The sequence below is a fragment of the Triticum urartu genome, chromosome 6A (assembly GCF_056163025.1).
Source record: "Triticum urartu cultivar PI428250 chromosome 6A, HENAU_Tu73, whole genome shotgun sequence".
Taxonomy (NCBI): Eukaryota; Viridiplantae; Streptophyta; class Magnoliopsida; order Poales; family Poaceae; genus Triticum; species Triticum urartu.
In genome coordinates this window covers 588603889-588630402 of record NC_141878.1, presented here as the reverse complement: position 1 = coordinate 588630402, position 26514 = coordinate 588603889, and the positions used below count along the sequence as shown (strand labels likewise).

General features: G+C 44.3%; 1 protein-coding gene across 2 annotated transcripts; it reads right to left on the bottom strand.

Moving 5' to 3' along the window:
- Positions 1-2527: 2527 nt before the first annotated feature.
- On the bottom strand, positions 2528-4782 carry LOC125517050 (uncharacterized). 2 transcript variants are annotated; one of them, XM_087527366.1, is made up of 4 exons: positions 4297-4782; positions 4151-4198; positions 3185-4039; positions 2528-3040 (listed from the first exon to the last, which is right to left on the bottom strand). In XM_087527366.1, the coding sequence occupies exons 1-4, from the start codon at positions 4330-4332 to the stop codon at positions 2528-2530; spliced, it is 1452 nt and encodes a 483-aa protein (XP_087383492.1). In that variant the 5' UTR covers positions 4333-4782. The 2 variants fall into 2 exon arrangements, with proteins under 2 accessions (XP_087383492.1, XP_087383493.1); XM_087527367.1 differs by lacking the exon at positions 4151-4198 and having other exon boundaries at positions 3185-4035; positions 4293-4782.
- Positions 4783-26514: the final 21732 nt, after the last annotated feature.

Below are 26514 nucleotides of genomic sequence, written 5' to 3'. Positions count from 1 at the left end.
CGAAATTGGCCCACTTTGCAGCCCAATTTCGGCGAATAAATGGCCCATATGGGCGAGAATAGGCTCATATTCGGCGTGGTTTCGCCGTGTCTCGGCGTTCAATTATCAACATAATTATTTCTTATCACATATTTCATCACAGAAAAATCAAATACTTTAACAAAATACTACAACAACAAATAGTTCAATACAAATTATATTGTTCAACAAATAAAAACTCGTATTTCATCACGAAGCGTCCCCCTTGAGCCTCCATAGGTGCTCAATCAGATCTTTCTGCAGTTGATGATGCACCTGTGGGTCTCGGATCTCCTGACGCATACTGAGATAGGCAGTCCAAGTTGCCGGTAGCTGGTGATCAACTTCGGCTAGAGGACCCTGCCTGTAGTATGGTTCAGTGTCAAACACTGGGTCTTCTTGCTCGCTCTCGATGATCATGTTGTGCAAGATGACACAGCAAGTCATGATCTCCCACATTTGATCTTTCGACCAGGTCTGAGCGGGGTATCGAACAATAGCGAATCGAGATTGGAGCACACCAAATGGCCGCTCGACATCCTTCCTGCAAGCCTCCTGAAGCTTCGCAAACCAGGCGTTCTTGCCTCCTGCCACAGGGTTTGAGATCGTCTTCACAAATGTCGACCATCTCGGATAGATGCCGTCAGCTAGATAGTACCCCTTGTTGTATTGGTGCCCATTGATCTCGAAGTTCACCGGAGGAGAATGGCCCTCAACGAGCTTGGCAAAAACAGGAGAGCACTGCAGCACGTTGATGTCATTGCGAGTTCCTGGCATACCAAAGAAGGAGTGCCAAATCCAGAGGTCCTGTGTGGCTACCGCCTCAAGCACCACACTGCAACCGCCTTTGGCGCCTTTGTACATCCCCTGCCAACCAAATGGGCAGTTCTTTCATTTCCAATGCATGCAGTCGATGCTTCCAAGCATCCCAGGAAATCCTCTTGCTCCATTCTGGGCTAGGATCCGAGCAGTGTCTTCCGCATTGGGTGTTCTCAAGTATTGTGGCCCAAACACTGTCACCACTGCCCGACAGAACTTGTAGAAACACTCTATGCTGGTGGACTCGGCCATGCGCCCATAGTCGTCGAGTGAATCACTGGGAGCTCCATATGCAAGCATCCTCATCGCTGTCGTGCACTTCTGGATGGAGGTGAATTCAAGAGCGCCAATGCAATCCATCTTGCACTTGAAGTAGTTGTCGAACTCCCGGATGGAATTCACAATCCTGAGGAAGAGCTTTCGGCTCATCCGATAACGGCGCCGAAATGTTCTCTCGCCATGAAGTGGAGCATCGGCGAAGTAGTCGGAGTAGAGCATGCAGTAGCCTTGCAGACGATGCCGGTTCTTTGCTTTCACCCGCCCCGGCGCCGAGCCACCTCGCCGCGGCTTTTCATTGCTCGCCAGCAGCTGGACGAGGGCGGCGAGCACCATCAGATGCTCTTCTTCCTGGACGTCGGCCGCGGCTTCCTCCTCCAGCAGTGCGGCGAGCTCTTCCTCCTCATCCGAGTCCATCGCCGAGACGGGCAAATCGCCAAACACCTTGCGCTCGGTGGCCGTGAACCCGCCGTTAAACCGCGCCTCCGCGGCCCGAAACTGCGACCGGAAACGCCCAGCTGTTGCGGGAGGGGCTGCCGCGGCGAAGCGCTGCTATTTTCCGGCGGGGAATGGCTATCTACCGGAGTCGGGCGGCGGCCGTCGGCGGGATACAGCTAGTGGTGGCCGAGGGCGCGGGGGGTGCGAGGCGAGTCGGGGAAGAAAACCTTGACTTTTCCCCTGGCGGTGTGGGCCAGGCGTGCTTTTCCCTAGCGCCGGAGCGCCCAACGGCTCCCCAGCGCGCCGGGTTCGGCCTGTGACCGCCGGGCGGAAAAAAAGTCCGAACCGGCGATTTTCGGCGTCCTAGGGACGCGACTGGGCCGTTTTTTCGGCGCCGACGCCGAAAAAGTGGCCTGGGGGAGCCTGTTGGGGGCGCGGCTGGAGATGCCCTATCCCCACATCAGGCCATCTACATCTTGCGGTAAAAAAACCCGAGTGCAAAGATCAATGATGAACTGATCGAGCGTTGCAAATCTTCAGCAAAGCATTCCCAAATGGACTGCTCTCGCTGGCCGCTGGGATTGAACAGACCACCGGCAGCCCGTACTCTTACGGCAAGACCGCGGACAGGGACTCCGCCGTTCTCCACGTGCATTTTCTGCATCCAGCAAAGCTTGCGTCTGCGTGCCCATGAAAAACATCAAAAATAGAAGATGTAAAAAATAACATAATATTGACTGTGTATTCAACATAAGCACGCGCGACCTCAGCATAGACGTGCTTATTTTATCCGTTCAAGTTTAATTGTTGGGAATAATTACACGAGTTCCTCCAACAACTTGGTAGACAAGATACTCCCTCTGTTCATAAATGTAAGACATTTTAGAGGCTTATCTTACTTCTATGGACAGAGGGAGCACATTTCTGCAGAAAACCAACATTGCTCCTTCCAACCACATTCATGTTCAAATCAACCTTATGAGCAGAAGTGAATATCAGGACAAGCCGTCGCCGACACCGCTGTCATCTTCTTCCTTGACAAATCCATCTCCTCGCTGGTCCGTGGATAACCCGAAGGACGAACCTCAGCATGAGGAAACTTTTCAGCACAGAGCTTGCACATCTTCCTGTCGTGCAGAGATACCTTCCTGACATTCACCGCAGCTTGAATGACACGCCTGACGTATCTTGTGAAATTGTCGCCGGACTGGAAGCCGTAAGTAGTTAGCCTCGCCAGATTCTTGTGCTTAAAATAAGGATCAAATGGCTCCCACTTCACATCTGTTTTCTTGGAGTAACTCTCGTGTGACTTTTTTCGGCACTTATGATCCCATACTGTGATGCAAAGGTCCTCTACCAACGGTGCAGCTTTAAGAAGGAACATTGTCCAAGATATATCACATTCTTCGGGAAGGTGATCCAGATTCACAAACCGTAATTTGGCGAGAACATGAGCAAGCACTTTCGGGCATTCTGGTTGAACCCAAATCTGGGAGAGATAAAGCAAATTAGAAGTAATAATGCGTGCAAGTTGTGAGTAAATTGCATCATCAAGTGATGCATAAGTTACTACCGTCAGATATAAACATCATACAACAAACAAGAATGGGATAGAGATGATTAGAGTGAGTACCTTTTCACTTCGAAACTCCAGAAACAAATTGTTTACAGTAGGGGCATCAGCAAGCAGCTTGCTTAAGTTGTGGGTCTTGCCTGAAAAGTTTGGATTAGCAAGACTGAGCTTGGAAAGCTGAGGGACAAAACCAAGAACCAACGGAGTTTCATCACAGGGCCAATCACCAAAGGTCATCCTTTGGAGCTTTGGTAGAGAGCTGAGCTCCACTGTTTTGAATACACAATAGGACATAACAAGCTCGACGAGTTGAGTGTGTTCCACATGCAGAACCGAACTGATCCCCACGCCACACATGAAGAAAGACAGTGACTCCAGCCTCTTGCAATTGCTTAGGATGTTGGGTATGTCTGATTCACCAAACCTCATATTTGGTAGATGCAGCTGCGTGAGACCAGCAAATGCATCTGGACAATCATGAACAAAATTATTGAACTGCTTAGCAAAGAGCAGGTGATAGGCATCAGTGCAAAGATGGAAATCCACCGGCGTCATGATCTCAAACTCAGCTGCATCAAATTTCTGAGCTGTCATGGCAAGGCCAACGGATTTGCCGATGGAAAGGCAGCGAGAAGGACTCAAGACAAATTTGAGCTTCAGCTTGCGAATGGTGATGTGTGGAGGCCTCCTACTAAGAATCTTGTTGGTCACATCAGCCACGACATCACTTTTTTGAAACAAATCACGAGGGCTGAGATCAATGACGATCTGCGAGAGCATAGCTGGCAGCTTCTGCATCTGCTTCGAAAGGATGCAGGTTCTTACAGCATCAAGTGTGCCCACCCTCTCGAGAATGTTGAGCAGCACATCGGCGGGCAGCTCACTTAGCCTGTCCCCATTACAAGCTTGTACTCCCTCCATTCTAAATTACTTGTCTTGGATTTGTCTAGATACAGATGTATCTAGACTTATTTTAGTGCTAGATACATACGTATCTAGACAAATCTAAGACAAGTAATTCAGAACGGAGGGAGTATATCGCAGCATGCCTCCACTACCAACTTCTGCCTTCGACTGCATTTTGCGAGGTGGAAGATTAGTCATCGGTGAAAGATCGATAAATTGACTTTCATAAAATGAATGAATGAAACAAAACATAAGCACCGACTTACGTTCCGTCGGTGGCGGCGACCCCTATTAAACTTCATGTTGATGCGATGACAAAAGAGACCAACTTGCGAGGATAAACATAACACAAACAAAAACGAATCTTGAAAGGATGACCCTTCTGTGTGCGACAATCGCCGGCGCCCAGCCTGATCTTGTTATATAGCCTCCTTGGATCCCAATCCCAAAAGAAGAGACGGAGACGGAGGAGGTTTCCGAATCCTCTTCAAGCCGGTATGGAATCCGTAGACCGGCCGATTTACTATTATCTCACGCGACGCAGACATAGAAAAACAGCTCCTTTTTCTAATACAAACCGAAATTGATCCCTTTCCTCTTGGAATCTTGGGACAGAACGAAATTGGCACCTGTCCCTTCCTTCTTCGAATCCGACTGCTGAATGGATTAGATCTTCCTTCTTCATCTGGAAGGTAGCATCTGGAGCGGAGCTGGTTTAGGGGACAAGTCCGGCGAGGAGATCGGTGACCGCCGCCGGCAGATGGTGCGGAGGGTGGGTAAGGAGGGGACAGCGTTAGGGCAGACGATGTAGATTTTTTTTTCTAAGGGGCAGCAGACGATGTAGATATGTGTATGTCTCTCCTGTGGTGGACCTATTAAGATTGGGCTTGGGCTAATCTACAAAATTGAGACAATAGGCCCATTTCAACAAAACAGTAAGGTTATGAAGAACACTCATATGCGGCCCACTAAAGATCTTCCAATTTCGAGGCACATAGCCTCGCTAAATATGCTCTTAGGGCATCTCCAATGGTCGTAAGATAGTTGTTGGTACAATTTGCCACATAGGATTTTTGATAATGTGTTATACAATAAATGAGAAAAGAGAGGAAGGTTGTATGTACATGAACCAACACCTATTGCACAAGCTTCAATGTAGAATGAAAGAGCACCCCATTTATTATCTCACATCCTATTAGGCAAACTAGATACAACCCATTAAAATTGTTGTATATTAAGGTGTTGGTTGATGACATGGCATATTTTACCAACAAACTAACATACAAACTATTGGAGATGCCCTTAGGTATTCCTGCTCCTATAGATGTGTTGCAAACTCCGACTGGTTCTGTCGTACACTCGAACATAAGAATGCGGCGTCGTCCGACCATGCAGCCCTGCTCCTCAAGATTGACGTGCATGCATGCAAGAAGGGGCCCAGGAGTTTTAAATATGAGCTAATGTGGGAGCGGGACCTAGACTGTTCGATTCTGTGAGTAATGGATGGAAAGCGACGGAGGCTGATTCCGTACTGGCGTTCAAAGGAAAGCTGGCTGTGCTTGCTGATGATCTATCTGCGTGGGATCGCGAGAAGTTTGGCAGTGTCCGGGAGGAGATAAAATATTTAAAGGGCCAGCTGGAGTTGCTTCGCGCCCAACAGCCCAGAACGGCTCCTTCACACGTCGAACATAAAATAACGGAGCGCCTGGTCGAGTTGTATCATAGAGAGGAGATACTTTGGAGACAACGTGCGAGATTGGAATGGCTAGTGTTGGAAATATGAGCAATTTACCAAATGATTTTATTAACAGAAATATTAGATAAAGCATGAGTAATATAATAGAGATAAAACAAGTCATGTGTTCTGACAGAGAGAAGGTAAACAGCTTCTGCATATATGAACCGTAGCCTAGCATATCTATAGGAGACAGTAGAACTAGTTGCATATATGAAGTAGAACATATCATGTGTAGGACAAGGACTAGAACAAAGAACTGCAGCAGAACCTTTAACAGGAAAGACAAGAACACGTAGGGGACAGCAGCAGCAGAAGCGCTGGACTTGGGGTCGGTGTCCTCGCCTGCCATGTCGTCGAGGAGGTCGTGGACATCGGGGAAGAAGTCGGCGTCGGGGAATTAGTCATCGGCGACCGGATCGTCCATGATGAAGCAGCCAGTAGTCGCGCTGAGCGCTCCCCAAAAACCTTATCACCCTTCTCCCATACAGGACTCAAAAGGTGCGGTTTCGGAGGCCTACTGTCCCGACCTGCGGTGCACGCTGCAAGACGGGATGGGGAAGAACGTAGCAGCAGCGCAGTTGAAAGAACATGCGGTGCCCCCATGTTTGGTTTTGATAATTGATGACAATCTCTATGGACTAATGGTTGCCTTGAGTTATATTTGAAGGTTTTGTCCATAGGCTTTTCTTGGAGTACATGTGTTGGTTTCAAGAAGAGCTTGTGTCGACCAAGGTGCTATTCAAGGAATTACCTAAAGATTGGTCTTGTGAGAGGTTGATCAAGACTAAGTTAAAGAGTGAATCAAGTTGATCAACCCACAAAGCATAGAAGATGTACCGAGAGGGATCAAGTGATCCCATGGTATGGTAAGCATTGTCAATTACGCTTTGTGTACTAACCCATGGTCTTCGCGAGGGTTCTTTGTGGGGTTAGGTTGCGGTGTGCAAGTTCAAGTGGAGCATCACGAAGAGATCAAATGCTTGAAGCTTGCCGTCCTTTGTGGTGACAATGGACTTGTGAAAATGTGCGGAAGAGTGGCTCACCTATAGTGGAGTATGGGGGAGCAATCAACTAGTCTTCATCAAGTCAACACAATCAAGAAAGGTTGCGGTGTGCAAGTTCAAGTGGAGCATCACGAAGAGATCAAATGCTTGAAGCTTGCCGTCCTTTGTGGTGACAATGGACTTGTGAAGATGTGCGGAAGAGTGGCTCACCCATAGTGGAGTATGGGGGAGCAATCAACTAGTCTTCATCGAGTCAACCCAATCAAGAAAGGTGGTCCAACTTGAGGGAGTCAAGATCGTCATCATCTAGCTCAAGTGGACCATGTGCAAGGCAAAGGTTTTCCCTTGATAGGTTTTCTATTTTACCGGTCTCATGATGGTAGTTGGGAGACCGGGTTATAGGATCGATTGTCGTACTATCAAGGGGGGCTCTCGATGAGTAGCTTGATCGTATCGTTCGCTGAGAGCTCAAACCATTGCATCCTTGCATCATCTTTCTTGGTTCTTGTTTGGTTCTCTTTGATAGCCTTAGAGCTTATGGTCATCTTGATGACAAGCTCGAGTTCATCGAAAACGGAGTTCACATGCTTCTTCTATGATGTTTTCGATGTTGGAGGTTTTGCCGGTTCTTCTCGGTTGGAGGTTTCACTACTCTATTTGCTCTTTTGATGCTACTCGTCGTCTTGTTTCCAACAAGCTTGAGTTTGCTCAATTCGGAGCTCATATGCAGAAGTTATGGCAGTTCTGGTTTTCTTGAGTGTGGTTTTTGTCAGGCTCCCAGCGGTAGTACCGTGGTACCCAGCGGTAGTACCGCTGAGGAGTCACAAGCGGCAGTACCGCTCTGCAGCGCAGTACCGGCGGTGACTCCGCAGCAGTACTACCGTTGGCTTACCAGGTCCCTACCGCGTCGATTCGAGGGGTCTTTTTCTGTGTCGGATTGTGCGGTACCTCACTGCGGCAGTAGTGCGGCGGTACCGCTCCTTAGCGGCAGTACCGCCCTTCCTCCGCGGTAGTACCGCTGTCTCCTACGGTACTACCGCCCCAAGGTTCTTGTTTTGTTGCTCCTTTTCCCTGTTTCTTCCGCCTGAGCGGTAGTACCGCTCGTGTGCGGGCTGAGCACATAACGGTTGGATTTTCCCCCTTCTATAAAAGGGGGTCTTCTTCCCCTTTGAACCTCATCCTTTGATCTCGTGTTCTTCCCCCATTGTTGACCTTCTTCGAGCTTGCTAACTCTCAATCCCTACATGGATTCTTGCTAGTTTTTGAGGTAGAAGAGAGAGGAGATCTAGACCCACGTTTCCACCAATCACTTTCTCCTCTATGTGAGGGGAACCCCTTGGATCTAGATCTTGGAGTTCTTGGTGTTCTCTTTCTTGTTCTTCCTCTTATTTTCCTCCCTAGCATTAGTTGTTTCGGTGGGATTTGAGAGAGAAGGACTTGGGCACTCCGTGTGCCCTTGCCATTGCATTTGGTGCATCAGTTTGAGTTCTCCACGTGATACGTGGAAGTTGCAACTTGAGAAGCTTATTACTCTTGGGTGCTTGGTACCCTTGAGCTTGTTCCTCTTGGGTGCTTGGGCGCCCTAGACGGTTGTTGGTGTTCGGAGCTCAATCATTGTGGTGCAAAGCTCCGGGCAAGCGTCGGGGTCTCCAATTAGGTTGTGGAGATCGCCCCGAGCAATTTGACGGGTTTCGGTGACCGCCCCCAAGGGTTGCCAAAGTGTACGGGTTCGGTGACCGCCCCCAAGGGTTGCCATTTGTACGGGTTCGGTGACCGCCCTCAAGGGTCCCTTAGTGGAATCACGGCATCTTGCATTGTGCGAGAGCGTGAGGAGATTACGGTGGCCCTAGTGGCTTCTTGGGGAGCATTGTGCCTCCACACCGCTCCAAACGGAGATTAGCATCCGCAAGGGTGTGAACTTCGAGCACTCCAAATGTTTCACATGCTTGCGTTGATAGTCCTTGCATATCATGTAGAAATTGCTTGACTAAATCTCATGATGATATGTGTACTATGTCTTGTTGCCATGATAAAAATACATATATTTCCTCGAATTGTTGTGCTAACAATGTAGAGGAAACCCAACACTACATGGAACAAGATGTGGTGTTTAATGGTGCTTCAAGGGATCCTACATCATCATCTATTGCTTTTTGCCTTATGGCTAAGGCTTCAAAGGTATCTCCTACTTTGAAACCCAATATGTCTCTTTATGATGATGTTGATACTAACGATGATGAGGATAATGATGGAGAGAATGATAATGTTGCCTCCTTAAAAATTAAGGGGGAAATGGTTTTTAAAGCTCTTCATAAAAATAAAATTGCTCGTTCGAACTTCATGGAAATCATGTCCATTGCCATTGAGGGCAAGAAGTATATTGATGAGTTGGAATCTCGTCTTGAGGAGCATGAGGTCACCATTGATAAAATGGAAGGTTATGAGCATGATTAAGCTAATGAAATTGCGGACCTCTCTCAAGCTCTTGAACTTGAACAAACCACCAAGGAATCTCTTGAGGAGACTTTTGCTCTAGAATTATCTAGAGTGAGGGAATCTCGTGATAGAGCTCTTGAGGTGGCCAATGATTTTGAAACTAAAAATGAGGAGCTTGAAGTTGCGCATGCTAAACTCCTTGAGGAATTTGAGCACCTCGAAAATGGCTCAAGGGTCATTAAGAGTGAGCTCATCAAACTCACCGAGTCTCATGCTCAACTTAAAGCTTCATATTCTAAAGAGCTTGCCATGTTGTCTTCTCCTCTTGTTGTTAATGATGATGCTTGTGCTACTAACTCTATCTCTTGTGAAGCATCCATTTTGAAGGAGAATGTTGAGCTTCGGGCTCAACTTGAGTTGCTATCTAGCAATTATGGGAAATTGGAAGAAAACCATGAAAAGCTCTCAAGCTCTCATGATGATCTTCTAGTATCCCATAATGAGCTAAAGATAGCCCATGAGGCCATGATTTCTAAGGTAACATCTAGTGAGCCTCATGTGGATACTAGCACTACTTCTAGTCAAAATGCTATATTGCCATGTGCTAGTCCTTGTAATTCATCTACTCACAATGTTGGTACATCTTGTGATGAATTACTTTCCTTGCCTTGTTGCTCTAACGATGAAGCTTATACTTCCTCTAGTACTTGTGTTGAGACTAACCATGTAGAGGAAATCAAAGAGCTCAAGGCCCAAGTCACTTCTTTAAAGAAAGACTTGGAAAAGAGTCATGAAGGGAAATCCACACTCAACAATATCTTGAGTGTGCAAAAATCCCCCAATGACAAAGGTGGACTTGGATTCAACTCCAATAAGAAGAAGAATTCCAAGATGATCAAGAAGAAGGGCCAAGAACAATTCAAGAATTCAGCCAAGATTATTTGCTTCAAGTGCAAAGTAGAAGGGCATCATGTTAGATCTTGCCCATTGAATAAGAAGCCCATTAGTGACAAGCAACAAGGGAAGCGGCCACAAGTTCATTCTCATGCTCAACCTCATGTTGAAGAAAAGCCTCTTCCCAAGAAGACTCAAGCTTATGCTTCTCAAGTTGAGAAATCAAGTGAGAAGAAAGTGAAGAGTAGACGTTGCTACCTATGTCGCGAGAAAGGTCACATCGCTTCTTCATGCACTAGCGGTAACTTATCCAACCCAATTATTATTGATGATGCCTATTCTCTTGGGAAGGATAAGGTTGGCAATGTGGTTGCCAAGTTTGTTGGTACTCAAAGTGGTTTGAAGCAAAGAACCATTTGGGTAGCCAAGCCTCTTGTGACTAACCTCTTAGGACCCAACTTGGTTGGGGACCAACAAGCTCAAACTTGATCAATAGGTGATGTTGGAGGTCATTGGAGACTTGGCTATATCATGAAGAATTAAGGGGACTTCATCATACTTATTGTCTCAAGCCAAGTCATTTGGATTATCAAGTTTCTATCTTATATCCAATGTTCCTCCTTGCAGTAACTCGTGCTTAAATTGCTTACATTGAAAGTTACTTGCCCCTTTGCATGTTTGGCTTTGTTCCTTGCATGTGTTTGTATATGTTGTGCTTCCAACTTGTGTGTTGGTTTGCACATCATGTACGTGTGTGTCGTGCATAGAGCCTTTATGCTTCTTCTTGTATCTTAGTTGGCTCTTGTGAGAGATTAATGGAATATCCCGTTATGGGGGAGTAATGTGCTTTGTGCACCTCACAATCCTATAAATGTGTGTACATGAGGAATACCATTTAGTATTTATATTACAAGATTATCTAGTCACTATGTGGTATGTCTTCTCATGAGAAATTCAAATTCTAAATAGTCCATTAATTTTGTCTTGTTGGATCCTCTAATTGCCTCTTGTGAAGTGTTTATTTGGTATCACATTATGGGGGAGTAATATGCTATGTGTATATTACTAGCCTAGAAAATGTGTACATTTGAGATATTGTCATCTAGAGTTAATATTGTAAATTATCTTGTCCCTAGGTGGCATGCTAGCTCTACAAGTTGCAATTTGCTTGTTGTTTGGTGTGGAGATGATGTCGGATATCCTTGCTATCTACCACCGGGAACTATTCCCATTTACTTCTTGTCTTTTGACAATTGGTACTCACTTTTGTGGTAGAATTTATTGATCATCTTTACATTGGCTTTTGCTTTTTATTTGCCCTTTCTCTTGCCAAGGTTTGTTTCAACTCCCTTTGTTTTCCATACCACTTGTGGATCTTGTGTATTTCTTGATCTTGTCTAGTGTTTTCTAGAGATAGTGAAAGTGGTGATCCCACCTTGTGCATTTTGTATTCAAATGCAAATTCTCTATAATGCACTAGTCTTGGGGGAGCTATCCTATTTTCTATAAAACACTCATCTTGCGATCCTTATCAAGTGTGTGTTGGTGGAAGGCAAGCCGTTTTCTTTTTGGTACTTTGTGCCATCATGAAACTTTGTAGAGGGCTTGGTTTGTTTGGAACCATTCTCTCTTTTGGGAGTTTGACATCTTTCGTTTTGAGTGTATCAATGGATATCTCATTTCTCGATGTATCTTTTATGGATACCCTCCAAGTGATGATTTATTCATTTGGTATCTTTTCTTTCCTTGGTATTTCTTTGTCTTTTGGTATCGGTTCTCAAAAGTCTTGAGGATGCATATTTACTTCTTGTAGTTTCTTTGGCATGTTTTCTTTCTTTGACCCAATATAAAGGGGGAACTCCACCCAGTCTCAAATTGGATGAGATGTGCATGAAATTCATTTTCATATCTATATGCACATATTTATGTGGAGTTTGTCCTATGTGTTGTTGGTTCTCTAACTCTTTGGTCCCAATGAGTTTGGGTACCATTTTGTTTGTGTTATTGTTCTAGGAACAACTGGAGATGCATTGGACACTCGGCTCACTCACAAGGAAGGTGTTGTCACCATGTGCTTATTGGAGTCAAGCTAGGATGATCAATGAACTACTTTGTACCTTCAATTGGTATCTACTACATCCTTCCAATGTTATCTCGGTAACAAGTATCTTCATATACTTCATGCACTCATTTCTTGCATCAACCTTGTGTAGGTTGTATCATGGCATGTTATCCATTCTTTCTTGTGATACTTGTTTCCTTTCTCAAAGCATCCCAACAATGATGTCTTGTTGCTAGTTGTGATGTCTTTGTTGTGTGTGTGGCAGGAATTCATTTATATACTATAAGACCATATCTAGCCATGTGCTATGCTTCCAAGCAAATATCTTATTGGTATATGTATGACTTCCTTTTGGATATCTTGTTCCTTCGTGTTGTAACTATTTCGGGTGTACATCCTTCTTTGTAGATTTATATCATCATGATTTCGTCTACCTAGAACCTTATACACTTGAGAGAAATTACATCTCTAGATGATATCCTTTCTTTCACGTCCACCTTGTCTTTCTTTTGTTATTTCTTTGGCGGCTCCATGAAAGCTTTTTCCTTGAGTGCGTGCCTTATCTCGTTGCATCTTGATGCACTCTTGTGTGGTGAAGATTATTTTCGTTTTGCTTATCTTTACGAGGCTTTTGCCATCTTAATTGGTATCCCTCGCCTTGATGAGGCTTTCATCTTCTATCTTCACCACGGGTTGTCACAAGCATAGGTTCTTTATATGCTTATTAGTAAGCTTGTGAATGTGGCGACCGGATTTTCCGGACATTGATTTCCAGGAAATGGCCGTCATGCTCATCAGCCCCAGGTTTACTGTTAGCTGATGAGGCATCAACTTGATACAGAAATTCCAAGCGAAAAATTACATAATATGTAGTACAAGCCATTCTGGCCTGTGAGTGCAACCAATGGTTTCTAGTGGTTGATGGCGGAAGCGGTTTGTGGATCATCAGTGTATGGGACTCCATTTCCCACGGGAACAGCTGACCAGGTTAACTCCTATCTTCGCGAGGCTGCTATCACCGTTGCCTAGTTTCCGGGGCTGTCATCGCAACGCTCCTCTCCAAGCAGATATCTGGCCAAGACAATAGCCAGGGACAAGCCAGTGAGTACTTTGAATGTACTCGCAAACATTATGAACACTGGGATAATATAATTGATAATTATGCACTGAAATATTCTATGATCACATCGTCAGAATAAATAAAACATCTTTTATGCATGCAAACAGATCATTTAAATAAATCATGGGTAAGCAATCAGGGTGTAAAAATAATAAGCACCGATCGGGTGTCTGAAGCGACACCTCGAAAGGATAAAAAGAAGTGTGCCTCAGTCGGGCGTCTGAGCGACACCACAGAAAGGGCTTATAAGTAAAAGAAGAAATAAGCATGCCACAGTCGGGCGTCTGAGCGACGCCACATAAAGGGCTTAAAGAAATAATTAGCAACGCCACAGTCGGGCGTCTCAGCGACACCACATAAAGGGCTTAAAGAGTAATTAAACAACAAGCATGCCACAGTCGGGCGTCTGAGCGACACCATAGAAAGGGCTTATAAAATAAACCACAGTGAATATCCAGGAGGTAGGACCATCCCAGGTGTTGGGGAACGTAGTAATTTCAAAAAAATTCCTATGCACACGCAAGATCATGGTGATGCATAGCAACGAGAGGGGAGAGTATGATCTACGTACCCTTGTAGATCGCAACGGAAGCGTTGACACAACGTAGAGGAAGTAGTCATACGTCTTCCCGATCCGACCGATCCAAGCACCGTTACTTCGGCACCTCCGAGTTCTTAGCACACGTACAGCTCGATGACGCTCCCCGGGCTCCGATCCAGCAAAGCTTCGGGGATGAGTTCCGTCAGCACAACGGCGTGGTGACGATGATGATGTTCTACCGATGCAGGGCTTCGTCTAAGCACTACAACGATATGACCGAGGTGGAATATGGTGGAGGGGGGCACCGCACACGGTTAGGAACGATCACGAAGATCAACTTGTGTGTCCTAGGGTGCCCCCTGCCTCCGTATATAAAGGAGCCAAGGGGGAGGGGGCGGCCGACCAAGGTGGGCGCGCCAAGGGGAGTCCTACTCCCACCGGGAGTAGGACTCCTAGTTGGACAAGGAGAGAGGGGAAAGAGGAGGAAGAGAGGAAGGAAAGGGGGGGCGCCGCCCCCCTTCCCTTGTCCTATTCGGACTAGGAAGGGGAGGGGCGCGCGGCCACCTCCTGCCTCCTTCTCTCTTCTCCCTCAAGGCCCATGTAGGCCCAATAAACCCCCCGGGGGGTTCCGATAACCCCCCGGTACTCCGGTAAAATGCCGATTTCACCCGGAACGATTCCGATGTCCAAATATAGGCTTCCAATATATCAATCTTTATGTCTCGACCATTTCAAGACTCCTCGTCATGTCCGTGATCACATCCGGGACTCCAAACTAACTTCGGTACATCAAAATGCATAAACTCATAATAACTGTCATCGTAACGTTAAGCGTGCAGACCCTACGGTTCGAGAACAATGCAGACATGACTGAGACAAATCTCCGGTCAATAACCAATAGCGGGACCTGGATGCCCATATTGGCTCCTACATATTCTACGAAGATCTTTATTGGTCAGACCGCATAACAACATACGTTGTTCCCTTTGTCATCGGTATGTTACTTGCCCGAGATTCGATCGTCGGTACCCATACCTAGTTCAATCTCGTTACCGGCAAGTCTCTTTACTCGTTCCGTAATACATCATCTCACAACTAACATATTAGTTGCAATGCTTGCAAGGCTTATGTGATGTGCATTACCGAGAGGGCCCAGAGATACCTCTCCGACAATCGGAGTGACAAATCCTAATCTCGAAATACGCCAACCCAACATCTACCTTTGGAGACACCTGTAATGCTCCTTTATAATCACCCATTTACGTTGTGATGTTTGGTAGCACCCAAAGTGTTCCTCCGGCAAACGGGAGTTGCATAATCTCATAGTCATAGGAACATGTATAAGTCATGAAGAAAGCAATAGCAACATACTAAACGATCGGGTGCTAAGCTAAAGGAATGGGTCATGTCAATCAGATCATTCAACTAATGATGTGATCCCATTAATCAAATAACAACTCTTTGTCTATGGCTAGGAAACATAACCATCTTTGATTAACGAGCTAGTCAAGTAGAGGCATACTAGTGACACTCTGTTTGTCTATGTATTCACACATGTATTATGTTTTCGGTTAATACAATTCTAGCATGAATAATAAACATTTATCATGATATAAGGAAATAAATAATAACTTTATTACTGCCTCTAGGGCATATTTCCTTCAGTCTCCCACTTGCACTAGAGTCAATAATCTAGATTACACAGTAATGATTCTAACACCCATGGAGTCTTGGTGCTGATCATGTTTTGCTCGTGGAAGAGGCTTAGTCAACGGGTCTGCAACATTCAGATCCGTATGTATCTTGCAAATCTCTATGTCTCCCACCTGGACTAGATCCCGGATGGAATTGAAGCATCTCTTGATGTGCTTGGTTCTTATGTGAAATCTGGATTCCTTTGCCAAGGCAATTGCACCAGTATTGTCACAAAAGATTTTCGTTGGACCCGATGCACTAGGTATGACACCTAGATCGGATATGAACTCCTTCATCCAGACTCCTTCATTTGCTGCTTCCGAAGCAGCTATGTACTCCGCTTCACATGTAGATCCCGCTACGACGCTTTGTTTAGAACTGCACCAACTGACAGCTCCACCGTTTAATGTAAACACGTATCCGGTTTGCGATTTAGAATCGTCCGGATCAGTGTCAAAGCTTGCATCAACTTAACCTTTTACAATGAGCTCTTTATCACCTCCATATATGAGAAACATATCCTTAGTCCTTTTCAGGTACTTCAGGATGTTCTTGACCGCCGTCCAGTGATCCACTCCTGGATTACTTTGGTACCTCCCTGCCAAACTTATAGCAAGGCACACATCAGGTCTGGTACACAGCATTGCATACATGATAGAGCCTATGGCTGAAGCATAGGGAACATCTTTCATATTCTCTCTATCTTCTGTAGTGGTCGGGCATTGAGTCTTACTCAATTTCACACCTTGTAACACAGGCAAGAATCCTTTCTTTGCTTGATCCATTTTGAACTTCTTCAAAACTTTGTCAAGGTATGTGCTTTGTGAAAGTCCAATTAAGCGTCTTGATCTATCTCTATAGATCTTAATGCCTAATATGTAAGCAGCTTCACCGAGGTCTTTCATTGAAAAACTTTTATTCAAGTATCCCTTTATGCTATTCAGAAATTCTATATCATTTCAAATTAGTAATATGTCATCCACATATAATATCAGAAATGCTACAGAGCTCCCACTCACTTTCTTGTAAATACAGGCTTCTCCAGAAGTCTGTATAAAACCAAATGCTTTGATCACACTATCAAAGCATTTATTCCAACTCCGAGAGGCTTGCACCAGTCCATAAATGGATTGCTGGAGCTTGCACACTTTGTTAGCTCCCTTTGGATCGACAAAACCTTCTGGTTGCATCATATACAACTCTTCTTCCAGAAATCCATTCAGGAATGCAGTTTTGACATCCATCTGCCAAATTTCATAATCATAAAAAGCGGCAATTGCTAACATGATTCGGACAGACTTAAGCATAGCTACGGGTGAGAAGGTCTCATCGTAGTCAATCCCTTGAACTTGCCGAAAACCTTTTGCGACAAGTCAAGCTTTGTAGACAGTATTATTACCGTCAGCGTCAGTCTTCTTCTTGAAGATCCATTTATTCTCAATTGCTTGCCGAACAACGGGCAAGTCAACCAAAGTCCATACTTTGTTCTCATACATGGATCCCATCTCAGATTTCATGGCTTCAAGCCATTTTGCGGAATCTGGGCTCACCATCGCTTCTTCATAGTTCGTTGGTTCATCATGATCTAGTAACATGACTTCCAGAATGGGATTACCGTACCACTCTGGCGCGGATCTCACTCTGGTTGATCTACGAGGTTCAGTAGTATCTTGATCTGAAGTTTCATGATCATGATCATTAGCTTCCTCACTAACTGGTGTAGGTGTCACTGAAACAGTTTTCTGTGATGTACTACTTTCCAATAAGGGAGTAGGTATAGTTACCTCGTCAAGTTCTACTTTCCTCCCACTCACTTCTTTCGAGAGAAACTCCTTCTCCAGAAAGTTTCCGAATTTAGCAGCAAACATCCTGCCTTTGGATATGTGATAGAAGGTGTATCCAATAGTTTCCTTTGGATATCCTATGAAGACACATTTCTCCGATTTGGGTTCGAGCTTATCAGGTTGAAGCTTTTTCACATAAGCATCACAGCCCCAAACTTTCAGAAATGACAACTTTGGTTTCTTGCCAAACCATAGTTCATAAGGCGTCGTCTCAACGGATTTTGATGGTGCCCTATTTAACGTGAATGCGGCCGTCTCTAGAGCGTATCCCCAAAACGATAGCGGTAAATCAGTAAGAGACATCATAGATCGCACCATATCCAGTAAAGTACGATTACGACATTCGGACAACCATTACGCTGTGGTGTTCCGGGTGGCGTGAGTTGCGAAACTATTCCACAATTTTTCAAATGTACACCAAACTCGTAACTCAAATATTCTCCTCCACGATCAGATCGTAGAAACTTTATTTTCTTTTTACGATGATTTTCAACTTCACTCTGAAATTCTTTGAACTTTTCAAACGTTTCAGACTTATGTTTCATTAAGTACATATACCCATATCTGCTTAAGTCATCTGTGAAGGTGAGAAAATAACGATATCCGCCACGAGCCTCAATATTCATCGGTCCACATACATCTGCATGTATGATTTCCAACAAATTTGTTGCTCTCTCCATCGTGCCGGAGAACGGTGTTTTAGTCATCTTGCCCATGAGGCATGGTTCGCAAGTACCAAGTGATTCATAATCAAGTGGTTCCAAAAGTCCATCAGTATGGAGTTTCTTCATGCGCTTTACACCGATATGACCTAAACGGCAGTGCCACAAATAAGTTGCAATATCATTATCAACTCTGCATCTTTTGGCTTCAACACTATGAATATGTGCATTACTACTATCGAGATTCAATAAGAATAGACCACTCTGCAAGGGTGCATGACCATAAAAGATATTACTCATATAAATAGAACAACCATTATTCGCTGATTTAAATGAATAACCGTATCGCATTAAACAAGATCCAGATATAATGTTCATACTCAACGCTGGCACCAAATAACAGTTATTTAGGTCTAATACTAATCCCGAAGGTAGATGTAGAGGTAGCGTGCCAACCGCGATCACATCGACTTTGGAACCGTTTCCCACGCGCATCGTCACCTCGTCCTTAGCCAATCTTCGCTTAATCCGTAGTCCCTGTTTTGAGTTGCAAATATTAGCAACAGAACCAGTATCAAATACCCAGGTACTACTGCGAGCATTAGTAAGGTACACATCAATAACATGTATATCGCATATACCTTTGTTCACCTTGCCATCCTTCTTATCCCCCAAATATTTGGGGCAATTCTGCTTCTAGTGACCAGTCTGCTTGCAGTAGAAGCACTCAGTTTCAGGCTTAGGTCCAGACTTGGGTTTCTTCTCTTGAGCAGCAACTTGCTTGCTGTTCTTCTTGAAGTTCCCCTTCTTCTTCCCTTTGCCCTTTTTCTTGAAACTAGTGGTCTTGTTGACCATCAACACTTGATGCTCCTTTTTGATTTCTACCTCCGCAGCTTACAGCATTGCGAAGAGCTCGGGAATAGTCTTATTCATCCCTTGCATATTATAGTTCATCACGAAGCTCTTGTAGCTTGGTGGCAGTGATTGGAGAATTCTGTCAATGACGCAATCATCTGGAAGATTAACTCCCAATTGAATCAAGTGATTATTATACCCAGACATTTTGAGTATATGCTCACTGACAGAACTGTTCTCCTCCATCTTGCAGCTATAGAACTTATTGGAGACTTCATATCTCTCAATCCGGGCATTTGCTTGAAATATTAACTTCAACTCCTGGAACATCTCATATGCTCCATGACGTTCAAAACGTCGTTGAAGTCCCGATTCTAAGCCGTAAAGCATGGCACATTGAACTATCGAGTAGTCATCAGCTTTGCTTTGCCAGACGTTCATAACATCTGGAGTTGCTCCAGCAGTAGGCCTAGCACCCAGCGGTGCTTCCAGGACGTAATTCTTCTGTGCAGTAATGAGGATAATCCTCAAGTTACGGACCCAGTCCGTGTAATTGCTACCATCATCTTTCAACTTTGCTTTCTCAAGGAACGCATTAAAATTCAACGGAACAACAGCACGAGCCATCTATCTACAATCAACACAAACAAGCAAGATACTATCAAGGACTAAGTTCATGATAAATTTAAGTTCAATTAATCATATTACTTAAGAACTCCAACTTAGATAGACATCCCTCTAATCTTCTAAGTGATCACGTGATCCAAATCAACTAAACCATGTCCGATCATCACGTGAGATGGAGTAGTTTCATTGGTGAACATCACTATGTTGATCATATCTACTATATGATTCACGCTCGACCTTTCGGTCTCCGTGTTCCGAGGCCATATCTGTATATGCTTGGCTCGTCAAGTATAACCTGAGTATTCCGTGTGTGCAACTGTTTTGCACCCGTTGTATTTGAACGTAGAACTTATCACACCCGATCATCACGTGGTGTCTCAGCACGAAGAACTTTCGCAACGGTGCATACTCAGGGAGAACACTTCTTGATAATTTAGTGAGAGATCATCTTATAATGCTACCGTCAATCAAAGCAAGATAAGATGCATAAAGATAAACATCACATGCAATCAATATAAGTGATATGATATGGCCATCATCATCTTGTGCTTGTGATCTCCATCTTCGAAGCACCGTCATGATCACCATCGTCACCGGCGCGACACCTTGATCTCCATCGTAGCATCGTTGTCGTCTCGCCAATCTTATGCTTCCACGACTATCGCTACCGCTTAGTGATAAAGTAAAGCATTACATCGCGATTGCATTGCGTACAATAAAGAGACAACCATATGGCTCCTGCCAGTTGCCGATAACTCGGTTACAAAACATGATCATCTCATACAATAAAATTTAGCATCATGTCTTGACCATATCACATCACAACATGCCCTGCAAAAACAAGTTAGACGTCCTCTACTTTGTTGTTGCAAGTTTTATGTGGCTGCTACGGGCTTAAGCAAGAACCAATCTTACCTACGCATCAAAACCACAACGATAGTTTGTCAAGTTGGTGCTGTTTTAACCTTCGCAAGGACCGGGCGTAGCCACACTCGGTTCAACCAAAGTTGGAGAGACAGTCGCCCGCAAGCCACCTATGTGCAAAGCACGTCGGGAGAACCGGTCTCGTGTAAGCGTACGCATAATGTTGGTCCGGATCGTCTCGTCCAACAATACCGTCGAACCAAAGTATGACATGCTGGTAAGCAGTATGACTTATATCGCCCACAACTCACTTGTGTCCTACTCATGCATATAACATCAACATATAAAACCTAGGCTCTGATACCACTGTTGGGGAACGTAGAAATTTCAAAAAAAATCCTACGCACACGCAAGATCATGGTGATGCATAGCAACGAGAGGGGAGAGTATGATCTACGTACCCTTGTAGATCGCAACGGAAGCATTGACACAACGTAGAGGAAGTAGTCGTACGTCTTCCCGATCCGACCGATCCAAGCACCGTTACTCCGTCACCTCCGAGTTCTTAGCACACGTACAGCTCGATGACGCTCCCCGGGCTCCGATCCAGCAATGCTTCGGGGATGAGTTCCGTCAGCACAACGGCGTGGTGACGATGATGATGTTCTACCGACGCAGGGCTTCGCCTAAGCACTACAACGATATGACCGAGGTGGAATATGGTGGAGGGGGGCACCGCACACGGCTAAGGAACGATCACGAAGATCAACTTGTGTGTCCTAGGGTGCCCCCTGCCTCCGTATATAAAGGAGCCAAGGGGGAGGGGGCGGCCAGCCAAGGTAGGCGCGCCAAGGGGAGTCCTACTCCCACCGGGAGTTGGACTCACTAGCAGAAAAAGGGTCAAACGTGAAGCACATTAGTGCCGGTTTGAATTAGAGCCGGCACTAATGTGTACATTAGTGCCGGTTCGTGGCGGCGATCAATAGTACCGGTTCGTGGCGAACCTTTAGTACCAGTTCATGCCACGAACCGGTACTAAAGAGGCTGTGTCAGCCTGCGGTCAGGCTATGGCCCCACCATTACTAATGAGGTTATGGCAAGCTGGTTTTAGTCCCACCTCGCAAAGATAGAGGCAGTATGAGCGGTTTATAAGCCGTGAGTGCACAGACAATGACGAAGAGTTGCAATGCTCACCTACATGTTGATTAGCTTCAAGCTTTGCGGAATAACATAGATTGCATTGAGCTATGTGCAGTGCAGTCTACACTATTCTGAATGGCTTGAAGCAAATTAACCAGCATTGCACCTCTTTTTTATTTTAATAACTTATTTAAACTCCGGACTTCTTTTGTGTTCAGTATGCAGCATTTAAAGCGACGTCATCAATTTCCAACATGTTCTGACATCATTTGTTGTTTTTCGGTCATTTACCTAATTGTTTAGAGAGCTAAATGACCGTGAAATTGAAAATAACTACAAAATGAATCCTGAAAATGTTGAAACTTGGCATGGTATCATCATATCACCCGCATAGCATGCGCGAAAGAGTAGAGAGGGTCACGGCAAAAACTGGACGCACTTCGTGTACAAACTGGACAAACTCTTTCCGAGTATCAGGGTTTCGGAGTCCGGAGTGTGTACTAATGTGCATCCCACCAATCAGGAAGAATCACACGGATCGTGTGTTTCTTTCTAGCTCTTGCGAGTCGTTGGATCAAGGGTGTGTTTCTTCCTAGCTCATGTGAGTCGTTGGATCGAAACTACCACAATCACTTTGTGAGCCAGACGACCCTATATATATTGCCCACCTCTCGCCTTCCCTGCATAAGTCTTTCAGTTCATCGACTACATACATCTACTAGTTCATCGACTGCATACATCTACCAGTTCATCGACTGAATACAAATCATTCGGATTCGCCATCATACGTCCAACCGTGCATTTGATATGCATATATATGCATCACAAGCCACGGTTGGGATGTATGATGGCGATACCGATTGGTTTGTTCTAGATCCGACATAAAAGGTTTGATACAACTTCTTTTTTGTGACATAAGAGCTATCTCTCCTCCTACCTATTTTAGTTACACAACTACCTATTTGTGCCAAATTTTCACTTTTGCTGTTGCTCTTGCATCATAAGCATCCATGTTAACTGGACTTACAAGTAATGCAATTTAACCAAACTATCTTGTGATCTTCGCCAAGAGAGAGGCAGTATGAGCGGTTTATAAGCCGTGAGTGCACAGACAATGACGAAGAGTTGCAATGCTCACCTACATGTTGATTAGCTTCAAGCCTTGCGGGATAGCATAGATTGCACTGAGCTATGTGCAGTGCACTCTACACTATTCTGAATGGCTTGAAGCAAATTAACCAGCATTGCACCTCTTTTTTATTTTTAATTACTTATCTAAACTCCGGACTTCTTTTGTGTTCAGTATGCAGCATTTAAAGCGACGTCATCAATTTCCAACATGTTCTGACATCATTTGTTGTTTTTCGGTCATTTACCTAATTGTTTAGAGAGCTAAATGACCGTGAAATTGAAAATCACTACAAAATGAATCCTGAAAATGTTGAAACTTGGCATGGTATCATCATATCACCCGCATAGCATGCGCGAAAGAGTAGAGAGGGTCACGGCAAAAACTGGACGCACTTCGTGTACAAACTGGACAAACTCTTTCCGAGTATCAGGGTTTCGGACGAGAACTCATCTGTTACATGGCCACTTCAATGTTTTTTAAACTTATTTGAACTCCGGACTTCTTTTGTGTTCAGTATGCAACATTTAAAGCGACGTCATCAATTTCCAACATGTTCTGACATCATTTGTTGTTTTTCGGTCATTTACCTAATTGTTTAGAGAGCTAAATGACCGTGAAATTGAAAATCACTACAAAATGAATCCTGAAAATGTTGAAACTTGGCATGGTATCATCATATCACCCGCATAGCATGCGCGAAAGAGTAGAGAGGGTCACGGCAAAAACTGGACGCACTTCGTGTACAAACTGGACAAACTCTTTCCGAGTATCAGGGTTTCGGACGAGAACTCATCTGGAACTCATCTGACATCATTTGTTGTTTTTCGGTCATTTACCTAATTGTTTAGAGAGCTAAATGACCGTGAAATTGAAAATCACTACAAAATGAATCCTGAAAATGTTGAAACTTGGCATGGTATGCAGTATTCAATTTCCAGAAGAAAATAAATAGAAGAAAATAAATAATGCAGAAAATAAAAAAAACTATACAACAAAATTACTCAAAAATAAATAGAAGAAAATAAATAATGCAGAAAAGAAAAAACTATATAAAAAACTACTCAAAAATAAATAGAAGAAAATAAGTAATGCAGAAAAGAAAAAACTATATAAAAAATTTGTTGGCGCACTGCCGAGTGGGCCTGCCAGACCTAGGGTGTGCAATGCAGGCCCAAAAGGGCCAGCAGACTCACAGGGCAGCGCGCCCTAATTAATTAGGCCCAGAAGCCTGCTATATAGAGGAGTTCGAAGAGGTAGCCGCGGCTGGGTTTATAAACAAGTGCGGCTGCCCTTCGCCGGGCGAGGTGGGACTAAACTTTGGCGTGGCAGCGCAAGGCCTTTAGTACCGGTTGGTGGGTCCAACCGGTACTAAAGGCCAACCTTTAGTACCGGTTGGATCCACCAACCGGTACTAAAGGCCTGCTCTTCCCGCCTCTTTGCCTGGCCAGAGTAGGCCTTTAGTACCGGTTGGTGGCTCCAACCGGTACTAAAGGCTCACCCTATATATACAGCACTGACGAAATTTCAGTTACATCTCCCCACTTCTTTTGTCAACCTCTCGCGCGCCGCTCCCGTCGTCGCCGCCCGTCGCCCGTCATCGTCGTCGTCGTCGTCCCCGCCGCCGCCCCAAACGCCGTGCGGCGCCGTCCGTCGTCGTCCCGCGACTCGGTCCCGTCGTCGTCCCGCGCCGCCGTCCGTACGTATCTCGCTCTCTCCTCGCGCGTACCCGGCCGCCGCGCCGCGCGTCGTCCGCCCCGAACGCCGCGCGCCGCCGTCCGTCCCCGCCGCCGCCCCGAACGCCGGCGCTCCCGCCCCGTACGCCGCCGCCCCCGCCCCGTATGCCGGCGCCCCCGCTCGTACGTACGGGGCCGCACGCATGCACACACACGCACATGCATATACCACACACGCATACACACACACATACACACATACGTACACACATATACGTATACACACACACACATTTTTTTTACTTATTTTCCGTTTTTTAGAAAAGTTAATTAGATGATCGAATGTTAGATTAATGTCGAATGTTAGATGAATTAGCTAGCTAGATAGAAAAATTGTCGAACTAGAGATTAGAACTAGTTGAATGATTAATATAACTAGTTTATTTTTAGTAAGAAAATTTAGGTATATGAGATTTGAACTAGTTAAATAATTAATATAACTAGTTTATTTTTAGTAAGAAAATTTAGGTATATATGAGATTTGAACTAGTTCAATAATTAATATAACTAGTTTATTTTTAGTAAGAAAAATTTAGGTATCTGAGATTTGATGATCTAATTAAAATATTATTTGTTAATGAGTTTTTCTGTTTATTTAATTTTTTATATATTTTGAGTTTCTATAAATGTTAGATTAATGTCGAATGTTAGATGAATTAGATAGAAAAGTTAAATATATAGTAATGTTAATTAGATATATAGTTAGATATATTAATGTCAAATGTTAGATGAATATATATTTGGCTAGATATAGGTGTTTAATGTTTCACCTATATGAACATAGGAAATGTCATCTGACGACGAAAAAGATTTCATTATGTGCGAACATTGTGAAGACCAGCGCGGCCTGTGCGACCAAAATTTCCTTGTTGATGGTAGGCGCTTCAGCATCAAGCTGGATGAGACATTCGAAGTTGATACAGTAAGTCACTTTGTCAATTATTATTTGAATGCAAAACTTATGCTTCATTTGCTTCAACTTATAATTTTAAATTTTCACTATTCTACTAGTGCATCCCCTGCCATGCAAGAATTTTTGTCTTGGATAAGATAGGTTTTAGTGCTATAGATGATATGGAAGTAAAGAGAGTTTACTTGAAGACGGAGCATGGGTATACTTTCAACGTCAAATTATTTAATGGAGACACATACACCCATTTTGAATGCAAAACTTGGCAAGCACTATGCAAGGCTTATGCATTTGAGCCTGATATGGTTATCACCTTTGATATCCGTCCGGAAGATGATATTGAAGGTAATATAGACATCTGGGTCGATGTGCAAACGCCTCCAGTTCTACCATTTGGTGAGTTTTTCTCAACCATGCATGCATATGTTTTTGTCTTTCATATAGTTTATTCAAAAATAGTTGACAACTAATTTGTATTGTCAGCTTATTTCGGTTCAAGCAAACATGTCCGGTGCTTGGTAGACAGGACCTACTACTGCCCCGGGGCTCAACTAAACTGCGAGGAGATAAGTCATTATGTTTCATGGCTTGAGGATCTTAATACTGTCAAGACAAATTTTTTTCCTAAACTTATAAATGTTAGTACTCAAAACGTGCGACCAATGGTGATCGTATTGAACTACGGTCACATCTATAATCGAAAGATGGTAAGATTTTAAATATTTGTCCTTAATTAGTGCATCTTTTGCATACATTATTTTTGAAGCTAAACTTTCATTGCTTAGTATATTAATTACTATACGATGTTCTTCAACAGGGACTTCCGATGACAGTTGTGCCTCAGTGGATCGAGACAAAAGGTCGCATGTCAATGGTTAGCTTACGACCAAGATTTCCTACATTGCACATGAGTGCATTCAGGATTTCTGAAAGCGAAGAATGCTTAATAGTGAAAGATTGGAGCAAAATTGTTAACGATCGCAGAGAAGTACTAGGGGCAGCAAGGAGAAGCGCAACCCAAGATTAGGAGACAGATTCATCTGCATGCTCCAGTATGATGAATCAGGAGAGCTATACATGTTCTATGCTATTCTACCTGAGAGGGAGCAGCAGGATCAGTAGCTACTAGTTCATGCTCTTAATTAGTACTTGTCTCATGTCCGTGTCCTGAACTTCGATGTTGGTGATGATTATGTTGAACTTGATGATATCTTTGCTTCTGTTACA

Coding starts and splice junctions, on each gene's coding strand:
- LOC125517050 (XM_087527366.1), bottom strand. CDS start 4,332: ATGAAGTTTAATAGGGGTCGCCGCCACCGACGGAAC. Junction 4,199..4,296: donor GTCGCCGCCACCGACGGAAC/GTAAGTCGGTGC, acceptor CGCAAAATGCAG/TCGAAGGCAGAAGTTGGTAG. Junction 4,040..4,150: donor TGCTGCGATATACTCCCTCC/GTTCTGAATTAC, acceptor TTTAGAATGGAG/GGAGTACAAGCTTGTAATGG.